Source organism: Oncorhynchus keta, chromosome 33 (genome assembly GCF_023373465.1).
Source record: "Oncorhynchus keta strain PuntledgeMale-10-30-2019 chromosome 33, Oket_V2, whole genome shotgun sequence".
Taxonomy (NCBI): domain Eukaryota; kingdom Metazoa; phylum Chordata; class Actinopteri; order Salmoniformes; family Salmonidae; genus Oncorhynchus; species Oncorhynchus keta.
Genome location: NC_068453.1, coordinates 18001018 through 18022409, shown reverse-complemented (window position 1 = coordinate 18022409; position 21392 = coordinate 18001018). Strand labels below are relative to the sequence as shown.

The 21392-nt window shown below is 42.1% G+C and overlaps 1 protein-coding gene across 1 annotated transcript; it reads right to left on the bottom strand.

Moving 5' to 3' along the window:
• Positions 1 to 952: 952 nt before the first annotated feature.
• On the bottom strand, positions 953 to 17863 carry LOC118366308 (mucin-4-like; the record flags this gene model as incomplete). The annotated part of the gene is made up of 10 exons (XM_035748879.2): positions 17770 to 17863; positions 13440 to 13463; positions 12984 to 13011; positions 4821 to 4859; positions 4224 to 4565; positions 3662 to 3827; positions 3430 to 3542; positions 2537 to 2887; positions 2033 to 2374; positions 953 to 1833 (listed from the first exon to the last, which is right to left on the bottom strand). Coding segments are annotated over exons 1-10 (2346 nt in total), but the record flags the coding sequence as incomplete, so codon positions are not given.
• Positions 17864 to 21392: the final 3529 nt, after the last annotated feature.

Sequence of the window (21392 nt, the reverse complement as noted above, 5' to 3'; positions counted from 1 at the left end):
TAATAGTGGTAGTTGGTGAGGTGGTGGACTGTCCATTAGTAGTGGTAGGTGGTGAGGTGGTGGACTGTTCATTAATAGTGATAGTTGGTGAGATGGTGGACTGTCCATTAGTAGTGGTAGTTGGTGAGATGGTGGACTGTCCATTAGTAGTGGTAGGTGGTGAGATGGTGGACTGTCCATTAGTAGTGGTAGGTGGTGAGGTGGTGGACTGTCCAGTAGTAGTGGTAGTTGGTGAGGTGGTGGACTGTGCATTAGTAGTGGTAGTAGGTGAGGTGGTGGACTGTGCATTAGTAGTGGTAGTTGGTGAGGTGGTGGACTGTGCATTAGTAGTGGTAGTTGGTGAGATGGTGGACTGTCCATTAGTAGTGGTAGTTGGTGAGGTGGTGGACTGTCCATTAGTAGTGGTAGGTGGTGAGGTGGTGGACTGTCCGCTAGTAGTTGTAGGTGGTGATGTGGTAGACTGTCCATTAGTAGTGGTAGTTGGTGAGGTGGTGGACTGTCCACTAGTAGTGGTAGGTGGTGAGGTGGTGGACTGTCCATTACTAGTGGTAGTTGGTGAGGTGGTGGACTGTCCATTAGTAATGGTAGTTGGTGAGGTGGTGGACTGTCCATTAGAAGTGCTAGTTGGTGAGGTGGTGGACTGTCCATTAGAAGTGCTAGTTGGTGAGGTGGTGGACTGTCCATTAGAAGTGCTAGTTGGTGAGGTGGTGGACTGTCCATTAGAAGTGGTAGGTGATGATGTTGTGTTATGCCTATAAATAGTAATAGGTGGTGAGATGTTGGACTGTCCCTGAGAATTGGTAGTTGGTGAGTAGGTGGACTGTCCATTATTAGTGGTAGGTGGTGAGGTGGTGGACTGTCCACTAGTAGTGGTAGGTGGTGAGGTGGTGGACTGTCCAGTAGTAGTGGTAGGTGGTGAGGTGGTGGACTGTCCATTATTAGTTGTAGTTGGTGGTGAGGTGGTGGACTGTCCATTAGTAGTGGTAGGTGGTGAGGTGGTGGACTGTCCAGTAGTAGTGGTAGTTGGTGAGGTGGTGGACTGTGCATTAGTAGTGGTAGTAGGTGAGGTGGTGGACTGTGCATTAGTAGTGGTATTTGGTGAGGTGGTGGACTGTGCATTAGTAGTGGTATTTGGTGAGGTGGTGGACTGTACATTAGTAGTGGTAGTTGGTGAGATGGTGGACTGTCCATTATTAGTGGTAGTTGGTGAGGTGGTGGACTGTCCATTAGTAGTGGTAGTTGGTGAGGTGGTGGACTGTCCAGTAGTAGCGGTAGTTGGTGAGGTGGTGGACTGTCCAGTAGTAGCGGTAGTTGGTGAGGTGGTGGACTGTCCAGTAGTAGCGGTAGTTGGTGAGGTGTTGGACTGTCCAGTAGTAGCGGTAGTTGGTGAAGTGGTGGACTGTCCATTAGTAGTGGTAGTTGGTGAGGTGGTGGACTGTCCATTAGTAGTGGTAGTTGGTGAGGTGGTGGACTGTCCAGTAGTAGTGGTAGTTGGTGAGGTGGTGGACTGTCCAGTAGTAGTGGTAGTTGGTGAGGTGGTGGACTGTCCAGTAGTATTGGTAGTTGGTGAAGTGGTGGACTGTCCATTAGTAGTGGTAGTTGGTGAGGTGATGGACTGTCCATTAGTAGTGGTAGTTGGTGAGGTGGTGGACTGTCCATTAGTCGTGGTAGTTGGTGAGGTGGTGGACTGTCCATTAGTAGTAGTAGGTAGTAAAGTGGTAGGTGTTGTGGTGGAGGTTTTGGTAGAGGGAGGACCAGTTGAAGTAGGGAAGGTGGTTTCAGGGGCAACAGGAGTGGTCAAATCCCCAGTGGTGTTATTAAGTGGACGTTCAACTGTCAAAAATAAGTAGAATACATGCAAATTACTGCCTGTTTCCGGTCATGTGTATCAGTGATACTGAAATATTGTAATCCTAATTGTAATCATTTTTATTATTTGGGAGATTCTATACATCCTAGTCATAGATGATACAACCTAGTCATTGATGATGTCAACACTAGTTTTATAACACTCTCACGATGTTCAACTTACCCCCATAGCACAGGAAAGGACTTCGAGTAGAACAATTTTCTGGTGTCCATTTTCTGTCATTTTCTGAGTTCAGCTTTACACAGTTTCCGTCTCCCAAACGCATTGGATTGTCCCATTTCTGAAATGGTTCCCCACTGGACCAATTCCATGTGTTGTTCTCATGCTTTAATCCAATCCAGGTGATCCCTTTATTCAACTCATCAAAGGCATCCTGCTCTTTCTGGTTACAGATACTCGCCAGTTCTTCTTGTTGATCTTTGCAGTCTTTCACAGCCTCCTCCTGGTTCTTTGGTTCGATTATCAGCTTATACACCTTCTCTGTTACTCCATTGACATGACGAACTTATAGGAGGAAAGGTGAAAAGTAATTTATCAGATTTCATAAAACAGTTAATAAGGGAAAAAAACAGGAAGTCAATTACAGGGGATATTTTGAGATCTGACATCCAGTGATTTGAAATGGAAACAATAACGGTTTTAGAGACTGAAAGGGAGAGCCCATACCGTATTGACACATGTAGGGTAATGAGGTGTTACACAACTGTTGTCGAAACCGAGAAGAAACTGAAACGGCACAATGAATGTTGAGCACGCTGCCAAAACCACCATCCCAGTTTAAGAACATCAACTCCTCCCCATCAGACCAACTCCACTTTTTAGTTTGAACAGGCCCATTTCCATTAAGGCCAATCCACACATCACCACTAAAATGACTCAGAGTGGATTGAATTGCCTTCCAATCCTCTTCTGTGTGTATGATGGACAGGTTTGTGTAGTGTTGTCTGCAGTACTCTTGTGCTTCAGTCCAGTTTTTCCACTTAAGGACAAGGCTGTACTTTTTGGCTGAGTAGGTGACTGTTTTAAATAGAAGAAAATGATTATCAGACTGCTTGTTGTATTGAGTGGCAAACATTATGTTTAGCTTCCACTATCTATTCTGAAATATAGGCAACACATACTGTGTGATAGGAGAGTAACATAGAGATATCGATTTCATTGATGAAAGCAACAGATGCCATGTCTGGGGCATGGAGAAATTAATACATTTGCGAACTCCTACCAAAATCTGTCAGTTATTATGAATATGTATGTGTTTAGAAAAATGTAATATATACATAGGGTGGAGACAACTTTCTACTGTGTATTCTTCAGGCACTAGAATAAAGACTCAAATCACACATCGTTGGTATGTAGTTTAAAGTTTCTCTCAGAGCGCTGTAGTGCTTGCTTGATGATGTACAGTACCTTAAATTACACCTTCAACAGATGTAATGTATACAGAAACAGTGTAACAGAGTTTGGTCTCAATGACACTATCCTGTTTATTAGGACATATTAACAATCTCTGCTCATTAGATACCGTATACTATATGAATCTAGTACATGTCTGTAGTCACCTTTACCACTGCAGTTTTTCAGGGAATAGCCCGAGGTTGCATTTTGGAGGCGCTGTATTGTAATTCTTGAGTTCAACAGATCACCAGTTGAGGCCTTCAAGGAACATTTGTTTCTGAGGAATAAATATCACAAAATGTGGTAGTAGTTACAAAGACGACTGGTGCTGAACTAAAAAGTATATGGCTGTCCTAATTTGCCCAATCACAAAGGGGAAAATCTTTGAGCATGTACCTCATTTCTGTCTCCTTCCAACTGAATGTGAAGTACTGGCACTTGTAAATATTGGTGCATTCCTGTCTGCACTGACTTGCACTTTGGATTGTGATTGGCTGATTCTCAATATCGTTTCCCAGAAATTCCAATCCGTCCAGTAAATCCCTGTTGCAACCTGTGTGACCTGTAAGTATTTCACGATACAGACCGCCAGGAAGGGACAGGATGAAGCACGACTAGGCACCAGCAAAATGACATTACCAGCAGTTACGACTTTGTTAGGGAAAGAGCACAATAGTGATGCATAAATGCAACATTCATACATAGAGATGAAGACACAAATCATTGACTTTTGCCTTTTTGATGGAAGTCGTAGGTGTGCACAAACATTCAATACACACAAAATGTTAGGATTCAATTCAAATTCAGTAACAGACAGCATTGACCATGACGAGTTTTGGCTTGTGCACCTCACAATACACACAAGTTGATCAACCCTTCATGTTCCTTCCTACTTTATGGTGACATGTGCACTGAACAAAATTCATTGACAACCAGTAGTATGAAGTGCAATACATACCTTTCACTACCCTCAGGCTGTAGAATTCTGAAGGTTTATTTAACACTGTAGAGATCGCTGCTCTGCAACAGTAATTCCCACTGTCTGCAGGCTGAAGGTTTAAAATGGTGAAGTTCACCATCTCAACTCCAGTTATACATCTGTAATTGTTTTCTTGTGCGATAGTAGGTATTGTTGTCACAGCTATGGGATTAAAACAGGACCACCATTTGCAAGGACTGGTTTCACTCAAGGTTGTATAAAGTATGTGATTCTCCTCACTGGGAAATCTGCAGACAAGGGTCACAGAGGTTCCCTCCAGTACTGATATCTCAGTCCCAAACACTGGTGAGAACCTGGCTGCTGTGGGGATAAATGTCACATCAGTTATTTTTGGGACCGTCAATCTCTTTTTCTGTTTAGATTGTGACACTGACATCAACCTTAGGACTTATATTTCAGTTCAGTGATTATGAAGTTGGAATACAACTGTGTCCACTCAAGGAGAGAGTTCTGTAAATGTCCTAAATGTTGGTTAAACTGAGACTCATTAGATAAGTCATAGCAGGTTGGTTGATAATACCAAGAGAGGAATATTCATCCCATCTGATCTCTTACCCAGTAGCAGGAGTAGAAGTACTGGCTGTATCATGGCCACTGTGAAGAGATTACATGGTTCAAAGCTAGAAGCCATAATTGAAACAAGAACTAAGTGTCCACCCCACCTCTGTTTTGGTTAAAAGCTGAGGTATGGGCGTAGATACTGCAACCACTCAAATTCAGAGACAGAGTTATGGATGCAAGGACTGACCATCCGTGATATAACAATTATATTTTTAACCATGGTTTTATGGCTATACAGTGTTTGTTTACATTTACATTGTTAACAGACAGAGTAAAGCATGCTTATATTATGGGTTCTGATAGGGGAAAACGGTTGAACTAAGCTCATAAGTTGTATTCTTCAGGAATCAATGGATATACAGTGCCTTTAGAAAGTATTCACACCCCTTGAGTTTTTACACATTTTGTTGTTACAGCCTGAATTTAAAATGTATTAGTTTGTCACTAGCCTACACACACTACCCCATAATGTAAGTGGATATTTTTCATTTTTACAAATTAAGCTGAAATTTCTTGAGTCAATAAGGATTCAACCCTGTCGTTAGGGCAAGCTTAAATAAGTTCAGTAGCAAAAATGTGCTTAATAGGTTGCATGGACTGTGTGCAATTATATAGTGTTTAACATGATCTTTGAATGACTACATCATCTCTGTACCACACACACTCAATTATCTGTAAAGTCCCTTAGTCGAACAGTGAATTTCAAACAGATTCAACCACAAAGACCTGGGAGGTTTCCCAGTGCCCTGCAAAGAAAGGCACCTATTGGTAGATGGGTACACATTTTTAAAGCAGACATTAAAACAGTTAGTTTTCTCCTATCACATCCATTAAACTCTAAGTATGGACCAACATTGTAGTTACTCCACAATACTGACCTAATTAATTGACAGAGTGAAAGGGAAACCTGTACCGAATAAAAATAATCCAAAACATGCATCCTGTTTGCAACGAGGCACTGAAGTAATACTGCAAAAAAATAAAAATCCTGAATTCAAAGTGTTATGGTTGGGGCAAATCTAATACACCACATTATTGAGTACCACTCTCCATATTTTCAAGTATAGTGCTGGCTGCATCATGTTATGGGTATGCTTGTAATCGTTAAGAACTGGGAGTTTTCCAGGATAAAAAATAAACAGAATGGAGCTAAGCACAGGCAAAATCCTAGAGGAAAACCTGGTTCAGTCTGCTTTCCAGCAGACACTGGTAGATGCATTCACCTTTCTTCGGGACAATACTCTAAGACACAAGTCCAAATCTACACTGGAGACGAAAACCAAGAAGACAGTGAATGTTTCTTGTGGCCGAATGTTTCTAGTGGCCGAATTGTTAGTTTTCACTTAAATCTGCTTGAAAATGTTATGGAAGAACTGAAAATGCTTGTCTAGCAATGATCAACAACCAATTTCACAAAGAAATTGAAGAGTCTTGAAAACAATCCTGGGAAAATGTTTCACAATCCAGGTTTGGAATGCTCTTAGAGACTTACGCAGAAAGACTAACAGCTGTAATCTCTGCCAAAGATGATTCTGACATGCATTGACTTGTGGGGTTGAATAAAAAAAAATCAAAATGTTAGAATTTTTCTTCCACTTTGACAGAGTATTTTGTGCAGATAGTTGACAAAAAATTACAGTTAAATCAATTTCAAATCAAATTTTATTTGTCACATATACATGGTTAGCAGATGTTAATGCGAGTGCAGCGAAATGCTTGTGCTGCAAGTTCCGACAATGCAGTAATAAACAACAAGTAATCTAACTAACAATTCCAAAACTACTGTCTTATAGGGGATAAAGAATATGTACATAAAGATATATGAATGAGTGATGGTACAGAGCAGCATAGGCAAGATACAGTAGATGGTATCGAGTACAGTATATACATATGAGATGAGTATGTAAACAAAGTGGCATATTTAAAGTGGCTAGTGATACATGTATTACATAAGGATGCAGTAGATGATAGAGTACAGTATATACATATACATATGAGATGAATAATGTAGGGTATGTAAACATTATATTAGGTAGCATTGTTTAAAGTGGCTAGTGATATATTTTACATCATTTCCCATCAATTCCCATTATTAAAGTGGCTGGAGTTGAGTCAGTGTCAGTGTGTTGGCAGCAGCCACTCAATGTTAGTGGTGGCTGTTTAACAGTCTGATGGCCTTGAGATAGAAGCTGTTTTTCAGTCTCTCGGTCCCAGCTTTGATGCACCTGTACTGACCTCGCCTTCTGGATGATAGCGGGGTGAACAGGCAGTGGCTCGGGTGGTTGATGTCCTTGAAGATCTTTATGGCCTTCCTGTAACGTCGGGTGGTGTAGGTGTCCTGGAGGGCAGGTAGTTTGCCCCCGGTGATGCGTTGTGCAGACCTCACTACCCTCTGGAGAGCCTTACGGTTGTGGGCGGAGCAGTTGCCGTACCAGGCGGTGATACAGCCCGCCAGGATGCTCTCGATTGTGCATCTGTAGAAGTTTGTGAGTGCTTTTGGTGACAAGCCAAATTTCTTCAGCCTCCTGAGGTTGAAGAGGCGCTGCTGCGCCTTCTTCACGATGCTGTCTGTGTGAGTGGACCAATTCAGTTTGTCTGTGATGTGTTTCCCGAGGAACTTAAAAATTACTACCCTCTCCACTACTGTTCCATCGATGTGGATAGGGGGGTGTTCCCTCTGCTGTTTCCTGAAGTCCACAATCATCTCCTTAGTTTTGTTGACGTTGAGTGTGAGATTATTTTCCTGACGCCACACTCCGAAGGCCCTCACCTCCTCCCTGTAGGCAGTCTCGTCATTGTTGGTAATCAAATCGTGGTCCTTCTGTGGCAGTTGGTAGAGCATGGCGCTTGTAACGCCAGGGTAGTGGGTTCGATTCCCGGGACCACCCATACGTAGAATGTATGCACACATGACTGTAAGTCGCTGGATAAAAGCGTCAGCTAAATGGCATATATATATAATCAAGCCTACCACTGTGTGTCGTCCGTGAACTTGATGATTGAGTTGGAGGCGTGCGTGGCCACGCAGTCGTGGTGAACAGGGAGTACAGGAGAGGGCTCAGAACGCACCCTTGTGGGGCCCCAGTGTTGAGGATCAGCGGGGTGGAGATGTTATTGCCTACCCTCACCACCTGGGGGCCCTGTGTGGGTGCACCATTTCCTTAAAACTTTCCACCTTCTCCCACTGGGGATAGGGGTGCTCCCTCTGCTGTCTCCTGAAGTCCACAATCATCTCCTTTGTTTTGTTGACGTTGAGTGATTGGTTGTTTTCTTGACACCACACTCCGACTGCCCTCACTTCCTCCCTGTAGGCGGTCTCGTCATTGTTGGTAGTGTTTCCTACCTTCACCACCTGGGGGTGGCCCGTCAGAAAGTCCAGTAACCAGTTGCACAGGGCGGGGTCGAGACCCAGGGTCTCGAGCTTGATGACGAGCTTGGAGGGAACTATGGTGTTGAATGCCGAGCTGTAGTCGATGAACAGCATTCTCACATAGGTATTCCTCTTGTCCAGATGGGTTAGGGCAGTGTGCAGTGTGGTTGAGATTGCATCGTCTGTGGACCTATTTGGGCGGTAAGCAAATTGGAGTGGCTCTAGGGTGTCAGGTAGGGTGGAGGTGATATGGTCCTTGACTAATCTCTCAAAGCACTTCATGATGACGGAAGTGAGTGCTACGGGGCGGTAGTCGTTTAGCTCAGTTACCTTAGCTTTCTTGGGAACAGGAACAATGGTGGCCCTCCTGAAGTATGTGGGAACAGCAGACTGGTATAGGGATTGATTGAATATGTCCGTAAACACACCGGCCAGCTGGTCTGCGCATGCTCTGAGGGCGCGGCTGGGGATGCCGTCTGGGCCTGCAGCCTTGCGAGGGTTAACACGTTTAAATGTTTTACTCACCTCGGCTGCAGTGAAGGGGAGTCTGCATGCTTTCGTTGCAGGCCGTGTCAGTGGCACTGTATTGTCCTCAAAGCGGGCAAAAAAGTTATTTAGTCTGCCTGGGAGCAAGACATCCTGGTCCGTGACTGGGCTGGTTTTCTTCTTGTAGTCCGTGATTGACTGTAGACCCTGCCACATACCTCTTGTGTCTGAGCCGTTGAATTGAGATTCTACTTTGTCTCTATACTGACGCTTAGCTTGTTTGATAGCCTTGCGGAGGGAATAGCTGCACTGTTTGTATTCGGTCATGTTACCAGTCACCTTGCCCTGGTTAAAAGCAGTGGTGGTTTGAATCCAACACAACGAAATGTTGAAAAATTCAATGGGTGTGAATACTTTGTGAAAGCACTGTAATGTCATTAATTTCTAAATCCAAAAATTGATGTAGCAATTTTTTTCCCCCACCTTTATTTAGGGGCGGCAGCGTAGCCTAGTGGTTAGAGCTTTGGACTAGTAACCGGAAGGTTGCGAGTTCAAACCCCCGAGCTGACAAGGTACAAATCTGTCGTTCTGCCCCTGAACAGGCAGTTAACCCACTGTTCCCAGGCCGTCATTGAAAATAAGAATATGTTCTTAACTGACTTGCCTGGTTTAATAAAGGTAAATTTTTTAAAAATTAAACCAGATAGGCAAGTTGAGAATAAGTTCTCATTTACATCTGCGACCTGACCAAGATAAAGCAAAGCAGTTCGACACATACAACAACAGAAAACAAAACAAACATACAGTCAATAATACAGTAGAAAAATAAGTTTACATACAATGTGAGCAAATGAGGTGAGATAAGGGAGGTAAAGGCAAAAAAAAGCAAAGTAAATACAATATAGCAAGTAAAACACTGGAATGGTAGATTTGCAGTGGAAGAATGTGCAAAGTAGAAATAATCGGGTGCAAAGGAGCAAAATAAAAATAAAAAAATACAGTAGGGGAAGAGGTAGTTGTTTGGGCTAAATTATAGATGGGCCATGTACAGGTGCAGTAATCTGTGAGCTCCTCTGACAGCTGGTGCTTAAAGCTAGTGAGGGAAATAAGTGTTTCCAGTTTCAGAGATTTTTGGAGTTCGTTCCAGTCATTGGCAGCAGAGAACTGGAAGGAGAGGCGGCCAAAGGAGGAATTGGTTTTGAGGGTGACCAATACCTGCTGGAGCGCGTGCTACAGGTGGGTGCTGCTATGGTGACCAGCGAGCTGAGATAAAGGGGGACTTTACCGAGCAGGGTCTTGTAGATGACCTGGAGCCAGTGGGTTTGGCGACGAGTATGAAGCGAGGGCCAGCCAACGAGAGCATACAGGTTGCAGTGGTGGGTAGTATATGGGGCTTTAGTGACAAAACGGATGGCACTGTGATGACTGCATCCAATTTATTGAGTAGGGTATTGGAGGCTATTTTGTAAATGACATTGCCGAAGCCGAGGATCGGTAGGATTGTCAGTTTTACTAGGGTAAGCTTGGCAGCGTGAGTGAAGGATGCTTTTAAAAATAAAAAAAACATTTATTTCACCTTTATTTAACCAGGTAGGCTAGTTGAGAACAAGTTCTCATTTGCAACTGCGACCTGGCCAAGATCAAGCATAGCAGTGTGAACAGACAGAGTTACACAGGGAGTAAACAATTAACAAGTCAATAACAGTAGAAAAAAAAGAGAATCTATATACATTGTGTGCAAAAGGCATGAGAAGGTAGGCAAATAATTACAATTTTGCAGATTAACACTGGAGTGATAAATGATCAGATGTCATGTACAGGTAGAGATATTGGTGTGCAAAAGAGCAGAAAAGTAAATAAATATAAACAGTATGGGGATGAGGTAGGTAAAATTGGGTGGGCTATTTACCGATAGACTATGTACAGCTGCAGCGATCGGTGAGCTGCTCAGATAGCAGATGTTTGAAGTTGGTGAAGGAGATAAAAGTCTCCAACTTCAGCGATTTTTGCAATTCATTCCAGTCACAGGCAGCAGAGAACTGGAACAAAAGGCGGCCAAATGAGGTGTTGGCTTTAGGGATGATCAGTGAGATACACCTGCTGGAGCGCGTGCTATGGGTGGGTGTTGCCATCGTGACCAGTGAACTGAGGTTAGGGCGGAGCTTTACCTAGCATGGACTTGTAGATGATCTGGAGCCAGTGGGTCTGGCGACGAATATGTAGCGAGGGCCAGCCGACTAGAGCATACAGGTCGCAGTGGTGGGTGGTATAAGGTGCTTTAGTAACAAAATGGATGGCACTGTGATAAACTGCATCCAGTTTGCTGAGTAGAGTATTGGAAGATATTTTGTAAATGACATCGCCAATGTCGAGGATCGGTAGGATAGTCAGTTTTACTAGGGCAAGTTTGGCGGCGTGAGTGAAGGAGGCTTTGTTGCGGAATAGAAAGCCAGCTCTAGATTTGATTTTAGATTGGAGATGTTTGATATGAGTCTGGAAGGAGAGTTTACAGTCTAGCCAGACACCTAGGTACTTATAGATGTCCACATATTCTAGGTCGGAACCATCCAGGGTGGTGATGCTAGTCGGGCGTGCGGGTGCAGGCAGCGACGGTTGAAAAGCATGCATTTGGTTTCACTAGCGTTTAAGAGCAGTTTGAGGCCACGGAAGGAGTGTTGTATGGCATTGAAGCTTGTTTGGAGGTTAGACAGCACAGTGTCCAAGGACGGGCCGGAAGTATACAGAATGGTGTCGTCTGCGTAGAGGTGGATCAGGGAATCGCCCGCAGCAAGAGCAACATCATTGATATATACAGAGAAAAGAGTCGGCCCGAGAATTAAACCCTGTGGCACCCCCGTAGAGACTGCCAGAGGCCCGGACAACAGGCCCTCCGATTTGACACACTGAACTCTATCAGAGAAGTAGTTGGTGAACCAGGCGAGGCAATCATTTGAGAAACCAAGGCTATCGAGTCTGCCGATGAGGATGTGGTGATTGACAGTCGAGTCGAAAGCCTTGGCCAGGTCAATGAATACGGCTGCACAGTATTGTTTCTTATCGATGGCGTTTAAGATATCATTTAGGACTTTGAGCATGGCTGAGGTGCACCCATGACCAGCTCTGAAACCAGATTGCAGAGCGGAGAAGGTGCGGTGGGATTCAAAATGGTCGGTAATCCTTTTTTTGACTTAGCTTTCGAAGACCTTAGAAAAGGCAGGGTAGGATAGATATAGGTTTGTAGCAGTTTAGGTCAAGAGTGTCCCCCCCTTTGAAGAGGGGGATGACCGCAGATGCTTTCCAATCTTTGGGAATCTCAGACTACACAAAAGAGAGGTTGAACAGGCTAGTAAAAGGGGTTGCAACAATTTCGGCAGATAATTTTAGAAAGAAAGGGTCCAGATTGTCTAGCCTGGCTGATTTGTAGGGGGTCCAGATTTTGCAGCTCTTTCAGAACATCAGCTGACTGGATTTTGGAGAAGGAGAAATGGGGAAGGCTTGGGAGAATTGCTGTGGGGGGTGCAGTGCTGTTGACCGGGTAGGGGGAGCCAGGTGGAAAGCATGGCCAGCCGTAGAAAAATGCTTATTGAAATTCTCAATTATCGTGGATTTATCTGTGGTGACAAAGTTTCCTATCCTCAGTTCAGTGGGCAGCTGGGAGGAGGTGTTCTTATTCTCCATGGACTTTACAGTGTCCCAGAACTTTTTTGAGAAAAGGTTTCGGCCCGCCAAAACTCTCGTGAGTGAGCGATTCTCACAATGAGAAGCCCCATTGGAAGCAGACATTGCGCTGAAGACAAAGAGACTGTTCCCAGACCTGTAGGTGCTTGGGAAGGGTGGGGGCGATGACGTCAAAGTTGGGCCAACTTGTATGATGACAAGAGAGAGTTTGGGAGAATGACTGCCCTGAGAGTTCTGCTTTACATACAGACATAATTTAAACGGTTTTAGAAGCTTTAGAGTGTTTTCTATTCAATAATATATTTTTATTATTTGCATTATTTTATTTGCATATTTTAGCAAAAAAAAAAATTCTGTTTAATATGGGCACGCAATTCCTCCAAAGGGGGCAGTAAACAGCCCTATCCCTTAAAGACATTCGTGCAAGTTAAAATCTGAAAACATCAGTGCTCCCAAACCTTACTCTGTAACTCAAAGGCAACATTGTTTTAGTTAGCAAAATGATAAAGCACAATAATGTGCCAATCCAGACATGTTTGAGAGATTTCATGTAGAGGAGGATGTCTATGAATGAACTGTGTCTGTGTCTGTGTGTGGGTGGAGGATCAATGTGCACAACTTACTTCTGTGTGTACACAGGCAGTGCTGTACCTTTCAAGGGGAAACAAAAAGGACAAGGAAGTGATGTGATTTGACTACCAAAGTAGTATTGCAGTTACTCTATGGAACAGATATATAGAATACACTTTGAAAATAGCAAATAAATGTATACTCTAAGTTGAGTTAAAAGATGTGGAGATTTTATTTCAACATCTATTGATTCCCACATTGTCTATGATGTGCATTTTATATATACACACACACACTTTGATCTAATATTAGAATTGACCTCTTATCATTTAAATACACGGAATATTAAGCAAAGAGCACCATTCCAATAATTTAAGAGATACTGTATGAAACAGTTACAAAAGTTTATCATATGTGAGTGTCTCTTCAAAGAAAAGCAAAGAGTGCAAGTCATTTGATGTTTTAAATGTATAAATGTATAATGTAGCTTGGCATGATGGCACACCTACCCAGTCAGCAGTCCTCTTCCCTCCCTACAGTTTGGTTGTGGAACAGGGAGACAGGGAAAAGAGAGATTAGTTTATAGAGGTATCTTTCTCTCCTCCCTCTCTGCTGACCAGGGAACCAGGGGTGCGTTCATTTTGATTCAACGTTTGCTACATTGCATGAAGGTTTGTAAATATCAGACCTCAGGATAAGACCCAGATGCAGACAGTTCGAAGTAATAAAAGTTTATTACAAAAACAAGGGGCAGGCAAATGACAGGTCAAGGGCAGGCAGAGGTCAGTAATCCAGAGCGGAGTCCAAAAGATACAAAACGGCAGGCAGACTCAGGGAAGGTAGGATGGTCAAAACTAGAAAACAGGAGTATGGGAAAATACTGGTAGGCTTGACAAGACGAACTGGTTAACAGACAAAACGAAAACACAGGTATAAATGCACAAGGAATAATGGGGAAAATGGGCGACACCTGGAGGGGTTGGAGATAAGCACAAGACAGGTGAAACAGATTAGGGTGTGACAGTACTCATCGACCTGTTTCCCAAAATGGTGTGCACCGTTCTTCAACAGCCTTTGAGGCACATTTTCTCCCATTAGGTGGGTGTGGTGAGTTGTGGCCTAATCAATATGGCTGTGACCATTTGAAATCACAAAACGAATTCAGCACACCATATGGTACTTGCCCTCTGGGCCACAGTAATCACAACATTTTTCAACTGTTCCGTACAGTACCATTTCCATTGAATTCAACGTTGCACACCGTTCTTGTCACACCCTGACCATAGTTTGCTTTGTATGTTTCTATGTTTTGGTTGGTCAGGGTGTGATCCGAGTGGGCATTCTATGTTGGATGTCTTGTTTGTCTATTTCTATGTCTGGCCTGATATGGTTCTCAGAGGCAGGTGTGAGTCATTGTCTCTGATTGGGAACCAGATTTAGGTAGCCTGGGTTTCACTGTGTGTTTGTGGGTGATTGTTCCTGTCTCTGTGTTTTGCACCAGACAGGGCTGTTTTTTGGTTTTCCACATTTATTGTTTTGTAGTGTTTGTGTTCCTCTTTGTTTATTAAACATGAATCAATATAACCACACTGCGTTTTGGTCCGCCTCTACTTCACCCCAAGAGAACCGTTACAGTTCTATCATACTGAATGCACCCCGTTGATGCTGAAAGTTCCAACCCCTCCCTCCATGTAAAACACTGACCAATAGGCCTCATTTATTTTCTCTGTATTTAGTGAACTTTTTACATACAAAAAAAGGCAGTACATCTAAGTTGCCTAAACGAATATACATTTGTCAGTGTATCAAGTGTCACGAATATTACCGAAGTCGACTCCCCTTCTTGTTCGGGTGGCGCTCGTCGTCGCCGGTCTACTAGCTATCACCGATCCGTTGTTCTGTGTTCCTTTGGTTGTCTGATTGGTAGCACCTGTTTCTTGTTTGGTTGTTAGGGTAGGGATATATAGTTTGTTCAGCCCGCTTCTGTTTCGTGCGGGCTTGTTCGTCTGTTCTTTGTTTGAGTGTATTTTGTTTGTATTTTGGGTTTCACGCTGTCCGTTTATATTTCTGTTAATTTGTTTTCCTACTTTTGTTCATGTTATTTATCCGGGACATTAAAGCGTGTTTTTTCCCCACATCTTTTGCTCTGCGCCCGACTCCACACCTCCTCACTCATCTGCCGTAACATCAAGTTTACATTTGTCATTGTAATATGCAGTACATTTGGGAACCACCAATCAATTCATTGTGTTTGCACTGGACATGGGCTTCACAAAAAAACTGCATCATACAGTACAATATACACCGACATCTGATTAATGAGATGTTTTTTTAAAAAACAAACCACAGCGTTACGTCGTTCTTCGTTTGTCGAAAGAGAGTCGGACCGAAATGCAGCGTGGTGGTTACTCATGACTTTAATGGAAAAAGTGACACATGAAATAACTATACAAAATACAAAACAACAAACGGAACGTGAAACCTAATTACAGCCTATCTGGTGAAACTACACAGAGACAGGAACAATCACCCACGAAATGCACAGTGAAACCCCGGCTACCTAAATACGGTTCCCAAGAATCACCCGACTCTGATTGAGAACCGCCTCAGGCAGCCAAGCCTATACAACACCCCTACTCAGCCGCGATCCCAAATACTACAAACCCCAATACGAAAATACAATAACCCCATGTCACACCCTGGCCTGAACAAATAATTAAACAAAAAAATACAATGACCAAGGTGTGACACACAGATATCGTTTTAACCTGTGTCAGTGAGTTCTCCCAGCACAGCACAGCACTGCAAAGCAGGCCGTCTTCCAACAACCCAATGCAAAGTTTTAAAATACACTTTTAAAAGGCTGCTTGTATGTGGTACTGCACGAATGTATAATAACTTGGTGGTGCTTATACTTGTCCTGTTACACACTTGTATGAGTATGTAATGGAAATGTGTTTCCCAACATGCATGAGTTTCTTGCATATCCCCAATACTGACAGTCGAATGCCCAAATGTGTAAACAAAGTGCAATGTACTGTAAATCTGGATGTGTAAAAGCTCATTGTTTGAGTATGACCACTTTCTAGTCCATACAGGTAGCTTGGTTATAGCACAGTGCTACCAGTGGTCAGGATCTAATTTTAGTATGTCTATTTAGATACATGCATTTGCTAAATAACTACATTGTAAATCAAATATAGGGTGTCAAATACTTTGAACCTTTGCTAAATGATTCATGGTGGTTGATTTATAAAGTTGATTCATGTATAACAGCCATCAACTACAGGAATAAGCAAGAACCCCACACCTCTCCCCTGCTATCCATGAGCCAGTGTTTATGACTAATAGCTGACACAGTCAACAAACCATGACACTAGGGAACATGATAATATCCAAATGTTGATTAGGTTCATGACATGCATATCTGTCATACGGTCACACTCATAAGTGTGTTACCGTACTAGTGGTTAAAAGCGTTGGGCCAGTAACCGAAAGGTTGCTTGTTTGAATCCCTGATCCAATTAGGTGAAAATCTGTCAATGTGCCCTTGAGCAAAGTACTTAACCCTAATTACACACCAGGGTCGCTGTCAATAATGGCTGATCTCCGGCTGTGACCCCACTCTCTGAGGGTGTCTCAAGGGGAGTGGGATATGCAAAAACAGCATATTTCCAATTCATTTGTGAAACAGGACAAAATGTAGGCACCTAATTATTATAATGATGTTACAACAGTCTCCATCTTTACAGTTCTCTGAAACATACCACCATGATGTGGGCAAAAAAACAGCACTGTTTCAATTAGTGCCTCCATCTCACCATTCATGCAAGAGGGTGAAAATAATGGTAATACGGTTGTCACTAATCAAACATATTTTATTTAAGAATGTCAACAGTAACATCCATAAGTGAGTGTGAATGATATAACTGATGAAGTGGCTTGTAAGACCAGGTTAGAGTAGAGTTGCAGTGTACCAAGACTTAAGACTAGTTGTTGTTGGATGCTAACAGCCAATTGGGTTCCAGCTAGACAGTGAGGTGGACAAGAATGCTATTTATTGTAGCACCAAAAACCATCTCAGCAGAGGGCAAAACACATCAATAGAGAACTGGAAAAAGTATGTTTTTGTCATGAACTCATACTGGATGAGAGTCCTCTGATGTCTGCCGAACCAAAGATTGCTTGGGGTGCTCGGCAGTCACCTTTATAGGGTAGGTTACCTGACCGGGAGGCCATCTTGGTTCAGGAAATGTCATTTGATAGTGTATTCAGATCAATGAATTCATGAAATGTGTAACATATTTCTCCTTATGAAGAATTCTACACTCTGCAAATCCCTCACTAAAACATGTTACTAAACATGTTTTAACTACAATCTTGAAAATTCACAAATATCCTTTTTATTACCCTTCTCTTCACTGTACAACAAACTTATTATAATACTACATTCATACACCAAATTCTCTGTCTGCCGGTTTGTTTTGTTTCGTGAAACCTACCAGTGTTTGTTCGGTCTGTCTTGCTCCTGTTATCTAGTCCTTCCCAGTTTTGACCGTTCTGCCAGCCCTGAGCCTGCCGTTCTGTACCTTGCCCCACTACTCTGGATTATTGACCCCTGCCTGCCCTGACCCTGAGACTGCCTGCCATTCTGGACCTTTTGCACCCTCTCTGGTTTACTGACCTCTGCCTTTCTTTGACCTGTCGCTTGCCTGCCACTGTACTAGAAATAAACTTGTTTGTGCTTTCATAAGCAAAAACCTAACTATTTTAAAAACTTTGTCTGAACTAAAATAATGTTATTTGTATAATATGTTATGAGGTACTAGGGTTACTTACAGTAAGCTTGAATATTTTAGTTCTCTTGGACCTTCTATCCCTCTCCTGCTGCATCATCATGACTGGTCCTCTTCATCCAGACCCACACTGACCTTATAAAACAAACACTACTTCATTTCCATACTGTCAGTTGGATGCAAAAACTAAAAACACACTATTACAAGGGACTCTGAACAACATAATGGGGGCGATTTGCATAACTGACACAAAAAGGCAGAGGTGGGACCAAGTCATTCTTTTACAAGTAAGTCGCAAGTCCTAAACTTGGATTTTCGAGTCCTACACAAGTCATGTGTTCTTCACCAAATGAAATACCATTTCATATTTTTAACAAGAGTAATTTGGTATATTACATTTACGCAAATCATGAATGCATTTAAAAATATCTATATATTTATTACTTTCAAATAAACGTTATACATTTCCATGGAAATACATGGGTAGCCATGAGAAAGGCTGATATCTGATGTGGGAGATGTAGGACTACTGTACCTGCTCCAACATCTGTTCCTTTACAACCGGGTCATTGAGGTCAGCTCCTGAGTTAGATTTCAGAGACATCCTTACAATGGTCTGCTTGATTCTCTTTTCTAGAGGGACATAGGAATGAGAAGATGAGACAACTACTCAAATGAGATTCAGCTTATTTACAATAAATAAGTAATTTTTCCTTTTAAGGCTGTAAATTACTTTGGAACTGTGTAGTAGCAATCTATGTTCTATGTTTACCCATATGAAAATATTATCTCATAATAGAAACCAGATTAATATATCATTTCATTTAATCCCTCAACAGTGGAGTAGGCTACATGAAACATTCCTGTCTGGCATCTGACAGTGCCTGTTAAAGTGAGACCCTACTGGTGCTAAAATGCCATCCCTGCACCCGTCTTACAGATATAAACCAAAATAACCCCAATAAGATATTGTGTCCTGTCTGGTCTAGCGGTAATGACACAACCTCTGGAACACATGTCTATGGTGTCAGTGTCGGTTTGAATATGGCCTAGTGCCATGGTGCAACCTCAGTCTCTCTTTCCCTACTGTCCTCTCTTTCTGTTTATAAAAAATATATACGTAAAACAAAAAAAGATTAGTCTCACCCCTGTGCAAAGGAACAATCTCTGTTTCCTCCAGCATCTTCACAAGGTATTTTGCTGTTCTATGATTGATTTGCACATTTCACACCAAAGTACATTCATCTCTAGGAGACAAAATGCGTCTCCTTCCTGAGCGGTATGACGGCTGCGTGGTCCCATGGTGTTTCTACTTGCATACTATTGTTTGTACAGATGAACGTGGTACCTTCAAGCATTTGGAAATTGCTCCCAAGGATGAACCAGACTTGTGGAGGTCTACAATTGTTTTTCTGAGGTCTTGGCTGATTTATTTTGATTTCCCCATGATGTCAAGCAAACAGTATGAAGGTAGGCCTTGAAATACATCCACAGGTACACATCCAATTGACTCAAATGATGTCAATTCAGAAGCTTCTAAAGCCATGACATCATGTTCTGGAATTTTCCAAGCTGTTTAAAGGCACAGTCAACTTAGTGTATGTCAACTTCTGATCCACTGGAATTGTGATACAGTGAATTATAAGTGAAATAATCTGTCTGTAAACAATTGTTGAAAAAATGACTTGTGTCATGTACAAGGTAGATGTCCTAACCGACTTGCCAAAACTATAGGTTGTTGACAAGAAATTTGTGGAGTGGTTGAAAAACGAGTTTTAATGATTCCAACCTAAGTGTATGTAAACTTCCGACTTCAATTGTAGTATTTAACCATAAACACTTACATGTGTCGACTGCTCAGGTGTCACTGAAGGACTCATCCAATGACTGCGGGCTGAAGAAGAGGTCAGGGGCTGCACCTGGGAGGAATTGATTGAGTTTATGTTTTGGAGAGCAGTGTTGCATAAATACCGCCCATCAGTGCAATTGTGTGTCAACATTACATATGTCACAGACATCTTGCCACCCTAAAAATCTAATGGCAATATTAGGTCAAAAGTTGTTTTCTGAGATGTCAGGCTCATTGTCGTTGACAGTTAAAATGGACTACTTCAGTCCTTCTTGAATTATGGATTAAGTCAATTCAGTCTAGACATCACTGAACACCTCTCAAATCTTAGGGTTGGATTATGACCATTTGAATTGCTTTTGATTCATCACTCAATGTGCTTTCTATGAAGGATTTCACACTGATCAAACTCTAAATGGATGATTATTCAGAAAGTACAAAATAACAACAATTACATTCTATCTAAATAGTGTTATCAAACAGTACAGATCACAGTCAGATACATCCTTTTCAGGTAATAACTTTTACTCTACCTTTCTTTACTCTATTTTTAAACAATCAAAGTATTACAGTAAATGATAGGTAAAATAACAATGCTTATGAGTCAGTATATGTAAATACAGTATCATTAAGTAATATCATATAATAGAGAGTATAATATTACTAATATTATCAAAGTTAAAAAACAAATATTATAAAAGTACTACTAATAATAATATTAATAATAATAGTGGCTTAATACTATAATGAATTGAAATGCTAGTTCCTTCCAGACCATGAGTGTGGTAGTCTCTGTCAGATCAGTGTGGTGTCTGTCTGCAGACTCTCCAAGGTGCCATGGAGAGCCCTCTAGTGTATCTTATACGACCAGGTCTTACCATTATGTTTTGGCTCATTCTAAAGACTATTACTAGTAGAGTGAGTCTAGAATGTAAACGGGAAGGAGCTTAAGGGAGGAAAGAGCAATGCAGATAGTACCCAACTGTAGAGAGGGGGTTTCTGGGATGTGGGTTGAGCCTTCTTCAATAATGATCTTAATGATCTCACAAAACGCGCTATCTTTGGGGGCGCTATGTTTTCTCACCCAGGAGTGAGAGTCATGACAGGGTGTTGTGCAATCAATCAATCCCATTTGTTCAATGACAAGCTGGATTTTCCATTGATGACAGAGGGAGTGAGTTAAAGACAGTATGTCCTTACCTCATTGATACACACAGGACCTTGGAGCTGCACACACCACTGGTTTCCAGTGAGATTAAATAGACAAGACACAGACATGACCCCAAAACCTTTTTCACATTTAAAGAACATGAAATCCTCTCCATCAGACCACCTCCACTTTTCAGTTGGACCAGACCTATGGAGCAGAATCCACACATCACCACTGAAAATACTCAAAGAGGGTTGAATTGCCTCCCAATCCTCTTCTGTGTGTATGATGGACAGGTTTGTGTAGTGTTGGGTGCAGTACTCTTGTGCTTCAGTCCAGTTTTTCCACTTAAGGACAAGGCTGTAATTTTTGGCTGAGTAGGTGACTGTTTCAAATACAGAGGAAAATGCTTATCAGACTGCTTGTTGTGTTGAGTAGCAAACATTACCATCTTTAGCTTCCGCTGTTTCTATTCTAAAATATAGGCAACACATATTGTTTGATAGTAGAGTAACATAGAGCATGTGACAGAGGCAAATTCATACATTTGCAAACTCATTCAAAACTCCAACTAATTTATCTCATGAATATGGACATGTCCTGTGCATCAATGACTAATAGTGAATACTGTAATGACCACTCATGGAGAAAAAGGTTTAGATTCACT